General features: G+C 54.7%; 1 protein-coding gene across 1 annotated transcript in view; it reads right to left on the reverse strand.

The window, feature by feature from the left end:
• CYP21A2 (cytochrome P450 family 21 subfamily A member 2) overlaps positions 1 to 11253 on the reverse strand; it is a gene marked incomplete at its 5' end in the record, with an annotated part of 44816 nt that extends 33563 nt beyond the window's left edge. Inside the window, 2 exons of the mRNA XM_075581584.1 lie at positions 4297 to 4463; positions 11056 to 11253. Of these exons, the coding sequence (XP_075437699.1) occupies positions 4297 to 4463; positions 11056 to 11253 (365 nt within the window). The remainder of the gene's footprint in view (positions 1 to 4296; positions 4464 to 11055) is intronic.
• Positions 11254 to 12621: the final 1368 nt, after the last annotated feature.

A 12621-nucleotide genomic window follows, 5' to 3' on the forward strand; every position in this document is an offset into this window, starting at 1 on the left:
GCACAGTGACGGTGACACCCTGCGGTCACTGTGTGTATTACAGGAGGTATATCCCTATGGGTACGGCACAGTGACGGTGACACCCTGCGGTCACTGTGTGTATTACAGGAGGTATATCCCTATGGGTATGGCACACTGACGGCGACTCCCTGCGGTCACTGTGTGTATTACAGGAGGTATACCCCTATGGGTACGGCACAGTGACGGTGACACCCTGCGGTCACTGTGTGTATTACAGGAGGTATATCCCTATGGGTACGGCACAGTGACAGTGACACCCTGCGGTCACTGTGTATATTACAGGAGGTATATCCCTATGGGTACGGCACGGTGACACCCTGCGGTCACTGTGTGTATTACAGGAGGTATATCCCTATGGGTACGGCACAGTGACACCCTGCGGTCACTGTGTGTATTACAGGAGGTATATCCCTATGGGTACGGCACGGTGACGGTGACACCCTGTGGTCACTGTGTGTATTACAGGAGGTATATCCCTATGGGTACGGCACACTGACGGTGACTCCCTGCGGTCACTGTGTGTATTACAGGAGGTATATCCCTATGGGTACGGCACGGTGACACCCTGCGGTCACTGTGTGTATTACAGGAGGTATATCCCTATGGGTACGGCACAGTGACACCATGCGGTCACTGTGTGTATTACAGGAGGTATATCCCTATGGGTACGGCACAGTGACGGTGACACCCTGCGGTCACTGTGTGTATTACAGGAGGTATATCCCTATGGGTACGGCACAGTGACGGTGACACCCTGCTGTCACTGTGTGTATTACAGGAGGTATATCCCTATGGGTACGGCACGGTGACACCCTGCGGTCACTGTGTGTATTACAGGAGGTATATCCCTATGGGTACAGCACGGTGACACCCTGCGGTCACTGTGTGTATTACAGGAGGTATATCCCTATGGGTACGGCACAGTGACACCCTGCGGTCACTGTGTGTATTACAGGAGGTATATCCCTATGGGTACGGCATGGTGACGGTGACACCCTGTGGTCATTGTGTGTATTACAGGAGGTATACCCTATGGGTACGGCACAGTGACAGTGACACCCTGCGGTCACTGTGTGTATTACAGGAGGTATATCCCTATGGGAACGGCACGGTGACGGTGACACCCTGCGGTCACTGTGTGTATTACAGGAGATATATCCCTATGGGTATGGCACAGTGACAGTGACACCCTGCGGTCACTGTGTGTATTACAGGAGGTATATCCCTATGGGTACGGCACAGTGACAGTGACACCCTGCGGTCACTGTGTATATTACAGGAGGTATATCCCTATGGGTACGGCACGGTGACACCCTGCGGTCACTGTGTGTATTACAGGAGGTATATCCCTATGGGTACGGCACGGTGACACCCTGCGGTTACTGTGTGTATTACAGGAGGTATATCCCTATGGGTACGGCACAGTGACACCCTGCGGTCACTGTGTGTATTACAGGAGGTATATCCCTATGGGTACTGCACAGTGACACCCTGTGGTTACTGTGTGTATTACAGGAGGTATATCCCTATGGGTACGGCACAGTGACAGTGACACCCTGCGGTCACTGTGTGTATTACAGGAGGTATATCCCTATGGGTACGGCACAGTGACACCCTGTGGTTACTGTGTGTATTACAGGAGGTATATCTCTATGGGTATGGCACGGTGACGGTGACACCCTGCGGTCACTGTGTGTATTACAGGAGGTATATCCCTATGGGTACGGCACGGTGACACCCTGCGGTTACTGTGTGTATTACAGGAGGTATATCCCTATGGGTACGGCACAGTGACAGTGACACCCTGCGGTCACTGTGTGTATTACAGGAGGTATATCCCTATGGGTACGGCACAGTGACAGTGACACCCTGCGGTCACTGTGTGTATTACAGGAGATATATCCCTATGGGTACGGCACGGTGACACCCTGCGGTCACTGTGTGTATTACAGGAGGTATATCCCTATGGGTACGGCACGGTGACACCCTGCGGTCACTGTGTGTATTACAGGAGGTATATCCCTATGGGTACGGCACGGTGACACCCTGCGGTCACTGTGTGTATTACAGGCGATATATCCCTATGGGTACGGCACAGTGACGGTGACACCCTGAGGTCACTGTGTGTATTACAGGAGGTATATCCCTATGGGTACGGCACAGTGACACCCTGCGGTCACTGTGTGTATTACAGGAGGTATATCCCTATGGGTACGGCACAGTGACGGTGACACCCTGCGGTCACTGTGTGTATTACAGGAGGTATATCCCTATGGGTACGGCACAGTGACGGTGACACCCTGCGGTCACTGTGTGTATTACAGGAGGTATATCCCTATGGGTACGGCACGGTGACAGTGACACCCTGCAGTCACTGTGTGTATTACAGGAGGTATATCCCTATGGGTGCGGCACGGTGACACCCTGCGGTCACTGTGTGTATTACAGGAGGTATATCCCTATGGGTACGGCACAGTGACGGTGACACCCTGCGGTCACTGTGTGTATTACAGGAGGTATATCCCTATGGGTACGGCACAGTGACGGTGACACCCTGCGGTCACTGTGTGTATTACAGGAGGTATATCCCTATGGGTACGACACGGTGACACCCTGTGGTCACTGTGTGTATTACAGGAGGTATATCCCTATGGGTACGGCACACTGACGGTGATTCCCTGCGGTCACTGTGTGTATTACAGGAGGTATATCCCTATGGGTACGGCACGGTGACACCCTGCGGTCACTGTGTGTATTACAGGAGGTATATCCCTATGGGTATGGCACGGTGACACCCTGCGGTCACTGTGTGTATTACAGGAGGTATATCCCTATGGGTACGGCACGGTGACAGTGACACCCTGCGGTCACTGTGTGTATTACAGGAGGTATATCCCTATGGGTACGGCACGGTGACACCCTGCGGTCACTGTGTGTATTACAGGAGGTATATCCCTATGGGTACGGCACAGTGACGGTGACACCCTGCGGTCACTGTGTGTATTACAGGAGGTATATCCCTATGGGTACGGCACAGTGACGGTGACACCCTGCGGTCACTGTGTGTATTACAGGAGGTATATCCCTATGGGTACGGCACACTGACGGTGATTCCCTGCGGTCACTGTGTGTATTACAGGAGGTATATCCCTATGGGTACGGCACGGTGACACCCTGCGGTCACTGTGTGTATTACAGGAGGTATATTCCTATGGGTACGGCACAGTGACGGTGACACCCTGCGGTCACTGTGTATATTACAGGAGGTATATCCCTATGGGTACGGCACACTGACGGTGATTCCCTGCGGTCACTGTGTGTATTACAGGAGGTATATCCCTATGGGTACGGCACGGTGACACCCTGTGGTCACTGTGTGTATTACAGGAGGTATATCCCTATGGGTACGGCACAGTGGCGGTGACACCCTATGGTCACTGTGTGTATTACAGGAGGTATATCCCTATGAGTACGGCACGGTGACAGTGACACCCTGTGGTCACTGTGTGTATTACAGGAGGTATATCCCTATGGGTACGGCACAGTGACGGTGACACCCTGTGGTCACTGTGTGTATTACAGGAGGTATATCCCTATGGGTACGGCACGGTGACACCCTGCGGTCACTGTGTGTATTACAGGAGGTATATCCCTATGGGTACGGCACGGTGACGGTGACACCCTGCGGTCACTGTGTGTATTACAGGAGGTATATCCCTATGGGTACGGCACGGTGACACCCTGTGGTCACTGTGTGTATTACAGGAGGTATATCCCTATGGGTACGGCACAGTGACGGTGACACCCTGCGGTCACTGTGTGTATTACAGGAGGTATATCCCTATGGGTACGGCACGGTGACACCCTGCGGTCACTGTGTGTATTACAGGAGGTATATCCCTATGGGTACGGCACGGTGACACCCTGCGGTCACTGTGTGTATTACAGGAGGTATATCCCTATGGGTACGGCACGGTGACACCCTGCGGTCACTGTGTGTATTACAGGAGGTATATCCCTATGGGTACGGCACGGTGACACCCTGCGGTCACTGTGTGTATTACAGGAGGTATATCCCTATGGGTACGGCACAGTGACGGTGACACCCTGCGGTCACTGTGTGTATTACAGGAGGTATATCCCTATGGGTACGGCACGGTGTCGGTGACACCCTGTGGTCACTGTGTGTATTACAGGAGGTATATCCCTATGGGTACGGCACGGTGACGGTGACACCCTGTGGTCACTGTGTGTATTACAGGAGGTAATCCTCACCTGGTGTCCCTTGTGGTACAATGTGGCAGTGCCAGGGGTACCATCGGTCGCAGTCTCAGAATCTCGGAGATGGTGGCATTGAGATACGGCAGGCTGTTACGGTCGGAATATTTGGGGTATCTGTCTGTCCCAATCCCGATAATCTCCTCGTGAATCTTTTCCTGAGCCTAAAAAACAGACATGTTCAGAGCAGTATAATCCCACCCTAGAGGTGGCTGCACGTTCAGAGCAGTGTAATCCCACCCCAGAGGTGGCTGCATGTTCAGAGCAGTATAATCCCACCCCAAAGGTGGCTGCAAGTTCAGAGCAGTGTAATCCCACCCCAGAGGTGGCTGCACGTTCAGAGCAGTGTAATCCCACCCCAGAGGTGGCTGCACGTTCAGAGCAGTGTAATCCCACCCCAGAGGTGGCTGCACGTTCAGAGCAGTATAATCCCACCCCAGAGGTGGCTGCACGTTCAGAGCAGTATAATCCCACCCCAGAGGTGGCTGCACGTTCAGAGCAGTATAATCCCACCCCAGAGGTGGCTGCACGTTCAGAGCAGTGTAATCCCACCCCAGAGGTGGCTGCACGTTCAGAGCAGTATAATCCCACCCCAGAGGTGGCTGCACGTTCAGAGCAGTGTAATCCCACCCCAGAGGTGGCTGCACGTTCAGAGCAGTGTAATCCCACCCCAGAGGTGGCTGCACGTTCAGAGCAGTGTAATCCCACCCCAGAGGTGGCTGCACGTTCAGAGCAGTGTAATCCCTCCCCAGAGGTGGCTGCACGTTCAGAGCAGTATAATCCCACCCCAGAGGTGGCTGCACGTTCAGAGCAGTATAATCCCACCCCAGAGGTGGCTGCACGTTCAGAGCAGTGTAATCCCACCCCAGAGGTGGCTGCACGTTCAGAGCAGTGTAATCCCACCCCAGAGGTGGCTGCACGTTCAGAGCAGTATAATCCCACCCCAGAGGTGGCTGCACGTTCAGAGCAGTATAATCCCACCCCAGAGGTGGCTGCACGTTCAGAGCAGTATAATCCCACCCCAGAGGTGGCTGCACGTTCAGAGCAGTATAATCCCACCCCAGAGGTGGCTGCACGTTCAGAGCAGTGTAATCCCACCCCAGAGGTGGCTGCACGTTCAGAGCAGTGTAATCCCACCCCAGAGGTGGCTGCACGTTCAGAGCAGTATAATCCCACCCCAGAGGTGGCTGCACGTTCAGAGCAGCGTAATCCCACCCCAGAGGTGGCTGCACGTTCAGAGCAGTGTAATCCCACCCCAGAGGTGGCTGCACGTTCAGAGCAGTGTAATCCCTCCCCAGAGGTGGCTGCACGTTCAGAGCAGTATAATCCCACCCCAGAGGTGGCTGCACGTTCAGAGCAGTATAATCCCACCCCAGAGGTGGCTGCACGTTCAGAGCAGTATAATCCCACCCCAGAGGTGGCTGCACGTTCAGAGCAGTATAATCCCACCCCAGAGGTGGCTGCACGTTCAGAGCAGCGTAATCCCACCCCAGAGGTGGCTGCACGTTCAGAGCAGTATAATCCCACCCCAGAGGTGGCTGCACGTTCAGAGCAGTATAATCCCACCCCAGAGGTGGCTGCACGTTCAGAGCAGTGTAATCCCACCCCAGAGGTGGCTGCACGTTCAGAGCAGTGTAATCCCACCCCAGAGGTGGCTGCACGTTCAGAGCAGTATAATCCCACCCCAGAGGTGGCTGCACGTTCAGAGCAGCGTAATCCCACCCCAGAGGTGGCTGCACGTTCAGAGCAGTGTAATCCCACCCCAGAGGTGGCTGCACGTTCAGAGCAGTGTAATCCCTCCCCAGAGGTGGCTGCACGTTCAGAGCAGTATAATCCCACCCCAGAGGTGGCTGCACGTTCAGAGCAGTATAATCCCACCCCAGAGGTGGCTGCACGTTCAGAGCAGTATAATCCCACCCCAGAGGTGGCTGCACGTTCAGAGCAGTATAATCCCACCCCAGAGGTGGCTGCACGTTCAGAGCAGCGTAATCCCACCCCAGAGGTGGCTGCACGTTCAGAGCAGTATAATCCCACCCCAGAGGTGGCTGCACGTTCAGAGCAGTGTAATCCCACCCCAGAGGTGGCTGCACGTTCAGAGCAGTGTAATCCCACCCCAGAGGTGGCTGCACGTTCAGAGCAGTGTAATCCCACCCCAGAGGTGGCTGCACGTTCAGAGCAGTATAATCCCACCCCAGAGGTGGCTGCACGTTCAGAGCAGTATAATCCCTCCCCAGAGGTGGCTGCACGTTCAGAGCAGTATAATCCCACCCCAGAGGTGGCTGCACGTTCAGAGCAGTGTAATCCCACCCCAGAGGTGGCTGCACGTTCAGAGCAGTATAATCCCACCCCAGAGGTGGCTGCACGTTCAGAGCAGTATAATCCCACCTCAGAGGTGGCTGCACGTTCAGAGCAGTATAATCCCACCCCAGAGGTGGCTGCACGTTCAGAGCAGTGTAATCCCACCCCAGAGGTGGCTGCACGTTCAGAGCAGTGTAATCCCACCCCAGAGGTGGCTGCACGTTCAGAGCAGTATAATCCCACCCCAGAGGTGGCTGCACGTTCAGAGCAGTGTAATCCCACCCCAGAGGTGGCTGCACGTTCAGAGCAGTATAATCCCTCCCCAGAGGTGGCTGCACGTTCAGAGCAGTGTAATCCCACCCCAGAGGTGGCTGCACGTTCAGAGCAGTGTAATCCCACCCCAGAGGTGGCTGCACGTTCAGAGCAGCGTAATCCCACCCCAGAGGTGGCTGCACGTTCAGAGCAGTATAATCCCTCCCCAGAGGTGGCTGCACGTTCAGAGCAGTATAATCCCACCCCAGAGGTGGCTGCACGTTCAGAGCAGTATAATCCCACCCCAGAGGTGGCTGCACGTTCAGAGCAGTGTAATCCCACCCCAGAGGTGGCTGCACGTTCAGAGCAGTGTAATCCCACCCCAGAGGTGGCTGCACGTTCAGAGCAGTATAATCCCACCCCAGAGGTGGCTGCACGTTCAGAGCAGTATAATCCCACCCCAGAGGTGGCTGCACGTTCAGAGCAGTATAATCCCACCCCAGAGGTGGCTGCACGTTCAGAGCAGTATAATCCCACCCCAGAGGTGGCTGCACGTTCAGAGCAGTGTAATCCCACCCCAGAGGTGGCTGCACGTTCAGAGCAGTGTAATCCCACCCCAGAGGTGGCTGCACGTTCAGAGCAGTATAATCCCACCCCAGAGGTGGCTGCACGTTCAGAGCAGCGTAATCCCACCCCAGAGGTGGCTGCACGTTCAGAGCAGTATAATCCCACCCTAGAGGTGGCTGCACGTTCAGAGCAGTATAATCCCACCCCAGAGGTGGCTGCACGTTCAGAGCAGTATAATCCCACCCCAGAGGTGGCTGCACGTTCAGAGCAGTGTAATCCCACCCCAGAGGTGGCTGCACGTTCAGAGCAGTGTAATCCCACCCCAGAGGTGGCTGCACGTTCAGAGCAGTATAATCCCACCCCAGAGGTGGCTGCACGTTCAGAGCAGTATAATCCCACCCCAGAGGTGGCTGCACGTTCAGAGCAGTGTAATCCCACCCCAGAGGTGGCTGCACGTTCAGAGCAGTGTAATCCCACCCCAGAGGTGGCTGCACGTTCAGAGCAGTATAATCCCTCCCCAGAGGTGGCTGCACGTTCAGAGCAGTATAATCCCACCCCAGAGGTGGCTGCACGTTCAGAGCAGTATAATCCCACCCCAGAGGTGGCTGCACGTTCAGAGCAGTGTAATCCCACCCCAGAGGTGGCTGCACGTTCAGAGCAGTATAATCCCACCCCAGAGGTGGCTGCACGTTCAGAGCAGTGTAATCCCACCCCAGAGGTAACTGTAATAGAGAGACGCTGTATAGCTGTAATAGAGAGGTGGCTGCACGCTGTATAACTGTAATAGAGAGGCGCTGTATAGCTGTAATAGAGAGGCGCTGTATAGCTGTAATAGAGAGGCGCTGTATAGCTGTAATAGAGAGGCGCTGTATAGCTGTAATAGAGAGGCGCTGTATAGCTGTAATAGAGAGGCGCTGTATAGCTGTAATAGAGAGGCGCTGTATAGCTGTAATAGAGAGGCGCTGTATAGCTGTAATAGAGAGGCGCTGTATAGCTGTAATAGAGAGACGCTGTATAGCTGTAATAGAGAGACGCTGTATAGCTGTAATAGAGAGGCGCTGTATAGCTGTAATAGAGAGGTGGCTGCACGCTGTATAACTGTAATAGAGAGGCGCTGTATAGCTGTAATAGAGAGGCGCTGTATAGCTGTAATAGAGAGGCGCTGTATAGCTGTAATAGAGAGGCGCTGTATAGCTGTAATAGAGAGACGCTGTATAGCTGTAATAGAGAGACGCTGTATAGCTGTAATAGAGAGGCGCTGTATAGCTGTAATAGAGAGGTGGCTGCACGCTGTATAACTGTAATAGAGAGGCGCTGTATAGCTGTAATAGAGAGACGCTGTATAGCTGTAATAGAGAGACGCTGTATAGCTGTAATAGAGAGGCGCTGTATAGCTGTAATAGAGAGGCGCTGTATAGCTGTAATAGAGAGGCGCTGTATAGCTGTAATAGAGAGACGCTGTATAGCTGTAATAGAGAGGCGCTGTATAACTGTAATAGAGAGGTGGCTGCACGCTGTATAACTGTAATAGAGAGGCGCTGTATAGCTGTAATAGAGAGGCGCTGTATAGCTGTAATAGAGAGGCGCTGTATAGCTGTAATAGAGAGGCGCAGTATAGCTGTAATAGAGAGGCGCTGTATAGCTGTAATAGAGAGACGCTGTATAGCTGTAATAGAGAGACGCTGTATAGCTGTAATAGAGAGGCGCTGTATAGCTGTAATAGAGAGGCGCTGTATAGCTGTAATAGAGAGGCGCTGTATAGCTGTAATAGAGAGACGCTGTATAGCTGTAATAGAGAGGCGCTGTATAGCTGTAATAGAGAGGCGCTGTATAGCTGTAATAGAGAGGCGCTGTATAGCTGTAATAGAGAGGCGCTGTATAGCTGTAATAGAGAGGCGCTGTATAGCTGTAATAGAGAGGCGCTGTATAGCTGTAATAGAGAGGCGCTGTATAGCTGTAATAGAGAGGCGCTGTATAGCTGTAATAGAGAGGCGCTGTATAGCTGTAATAGAGAGGCGCTGTATAGCTGTAATAGAGAGGCGCTGTATAGCTGTAATAGAGAGACGCTGTATAGCTGTAATAGAGAGGCGCTGTATAGCTGTAATAGAGAGACGCTGTATAGCTGTAATAGAGAGGCGCTGTATAGCTGTAATAGAGAGGCGCTGTATAGCTGTAATAGAGAGGCGCTGTATAGCTGTAATAGAGAGGCGCTGTATAGCTGTAATAGAGAGGCGCTGTATAGCTGTAATAGAGAGGCGCTGTATAGCTGTAATAGAGAGACGCTGTATAGCTGTAATAGAGAGGCGCTGTATAGCTGTAATAGAGAGGCGCTGTATAGCTGTAATAGAGAGGCGCTGTATAGCTGTAATAGAGAGGCGCTGTATAGCTGTAATAGAGAGGCGCAGTATAGCTGTAATAGAGAGGCGCTGTATAGCTGTAATAGAGAGGCGCTGTATAGCTGTAATAGAGAGGCGCTGTATAGCTGTAATAGAGAGGCGCTGTATAGCTGTAATAGAGAGGCGCTGTATAGCTGTAATAGAGAGGCGCTGTATAGCTGTAATAGAGAGGCGCTGTATAGCTGTAATAGAGAGGCGCTGTATAGCTGTAATAGAGAGGCGCTGTATAGCTGTAATAGAGAGGCGCTGTATAGCTGTAATAGAGAGGCGCTGTATAGCTGTAATAGAGAGGCGCTGTATAGCTGTAATAGAGAGGCGCTGTATAGCTGTAATAGAGAGGCGCAGTATAGCTGTAATAGAGAGGCGCTGTATAGCTGTAATAGAGAGGCGCTGAATAGCTGTAATAGAGAGGCGCTGTATAGCTGTAATAGAGAGGCGCTGTATAGCTGTAATAGAGAGGCGCTGTATAGCTGTAATAGAGAGGCGCTGTATAGCTGTAATAGAGAGGCGCTGTATAGCTGTAATAGAGAGGCGCTGTATAGCTGTAATAGAGAGGCGCTGTATAGCTGTAATAGAGAGGCGCTGTATAGCTGTAATAGAGAGGCGCTGTATAGCTGTAATAGAGAGGCGCTGTATAGCTGTAATAGAGAGGCGCTGTATAGCTGTAATAGAGAGGCGCTGTATAGCTGTAATAGAGAGGCGCTGTATAGCTGTAATAGAGAGGCGCTGTATAGCTGTAATAGAGAGGCGCTGTATAGCTGTAATAGAGAGGCGCTGTATAGCTGTAATAGAGAGACGCTGTATAGCTGTAATAGAGAGGCGCTGTATAGCTGTAATAGAGAGGCGCTGTATAGCTGTAATAGAGAGGCGCTGAATAGCTGTAATAGAGAGGCGCTGTATAGCTGTAATAGAGAGGCGCTGTATAGCTGTAATAGAGAGGCGCTGTATAGCTGTAAAAGAGAGGCGCTGTATAGCTGTAATAGAGAGGCGCTGTATAGCTGTAATAGAGAGGCGCTGTATAGCTGTAATAGAGAGGCGCTGTATAGCTGTAATAGAGAGGCGCTGTATAGCTGTAATAGAGAGGCGCTGTATAGCTGTAATAGAGAGGCGCTGTATAGCTGTAATAGAGAGGCGCTGTATAGCTGTAATAGAGAGGCGCTGTATAGCTGTAATAGAGAGGCGCTGTATAGCTGTAATAGAGAGGCGCTGTATAGCTGTAATAGAGAGGTTTAGAAGGACATGCCTCGGGGTGATGGAGGAGATAAGCCACGGCCCACGTTATTAGGGATGCCGTGGTCTCGGTGCCCCCTATAAACAGATCCACGACAGACATATGGAGGTGCCCCTCGGAAAGTCCCGCTGCCTCGTCCCCGTTCTCCCGGAGGAACCGGATCAGCGAGTCCAATATATCCTGCTCCGACTCCTCGCTGCGCGGGCGTGCCTGGGGGAGAGCGGGGTCAGCACACACAGAGGCCTGGGGGAGAGCGGGGTCAGCACACACAGGGGCCTGGGGGAGAGCGGGGTCAGCACACACAGGGGCCTGGGGGAGAGCGGGGTCAGCACACACAGGGGCCTGGGGGAGAGCGGGGTCAGCACACACAGGGCCTGGGGGAGAGCGGGGTCAGCACACACAGGGGCCTGGGGGAGAGCGGGGTCAGCACACACAGGGGGTGGAGGAGAGCGGGGTCAGCGCACACAGGGCCTGGGGGAGAGCGGGGTCAGCACACACAGGGCCTGGGGGAGAGCGGGGTCAGCACACACAGGGCCTGGGGGAGAGCGGGGTCAGCAAACACAGGGGGTGGAGGAGAGCGGGGTCAGCGCACACAGGGCCTGGGGGAGAGCGGGGTCAGCACACACAGGGGGTGGGGGAGAGCGGGGTCAGCACACACAGGGCCTGGGGGAGAGCGGGGTCAGCACAAACAGGGGGTGGGGGAGAGCGGGGTCAGCACACACAGGGCCTGGGGGAGAGCGGGGTCAGCACACACAGGGCCTGGGGGAGAGCGGGGTCAGCACACACAGGGCCTGGGGGAGAGCGGGGTCAGCACACACAGGGCCTGGGGGAGAGCGGGGTCAGCACACACAGGGGGTGGGGGAGAGCGGGGTCAGCACACACAGGGCCTGGGGGAGAGCGGGGTCAGCGCACACAGGGCCTGGGGGAGAGCGGGGTCAGCACACACAGGGCCTGGGGGAGAGCGGGGTCAGCACACACAGGGCCTGGGGGAGAGCGGGGTCAGCGCACACAGGGCCTGGGGGAGAGCGGGGTCAGCACACACAGGGCCTGGGGGAGAGCGGGGTCAGCACACACAGGGCCTGGGGGAGAGCGGGGTCAGCACACACAGGGGGTGGGGGAGAGCGGGGTCAGCACACACAGGGCCTGGGGGAGAGCGGGGTCAGCACACACAGGGCCTGGGGGAGAGCGGGGTCAGCACACACAGGGCCTGGGGGAGAGCGGGGTCAGCACACACAGGGCCTGGGGGAGAGCGGGGTCAGCACACACAGGGCCTGGGGGAGAGCGGGGTCAGCACACACAGGGGGTGGGGGAGAGCGGGGTCAGCACACACAGGGGCCTGGGGGAGAGCGGGGTCAGCACACACAGGGGGTGGGGGAGAGCGGGGTTAGCACACAAAGGGCCTGCGGGAGAGCGGGGTCAGCACACACAGGGGGTGGGGGAGAGCGGGGTCAGCACACACAGGGGGTGGGGGAGAGCAGGGTCAGCACACACAGGGCCTGGGGGAGAGCGGGGTCAGCACACACAGGGCCTGGGGGAGAGCGGGGTCAGCACACACAGGGCCTGGGGGAGAGCGGGGTC

The sequence above is a fragment of the Ascaphus truei genome, unplaced genomic scaffold (genome assembly GCF_040206685.1).
Source record: "Ascaphus truei isolate aAscTru1 unplaced genomic scaffold, aAscTru1.hap1 HAP1_SCAFFOLD_1431, whole genome shotgun sequence".
Taxonomy (NCBI): Eukaryota; Metazoa; Chordata; class Amphibia; order Anura; family Ascaphidae; genus Ascaphus; species Ascaphus truei.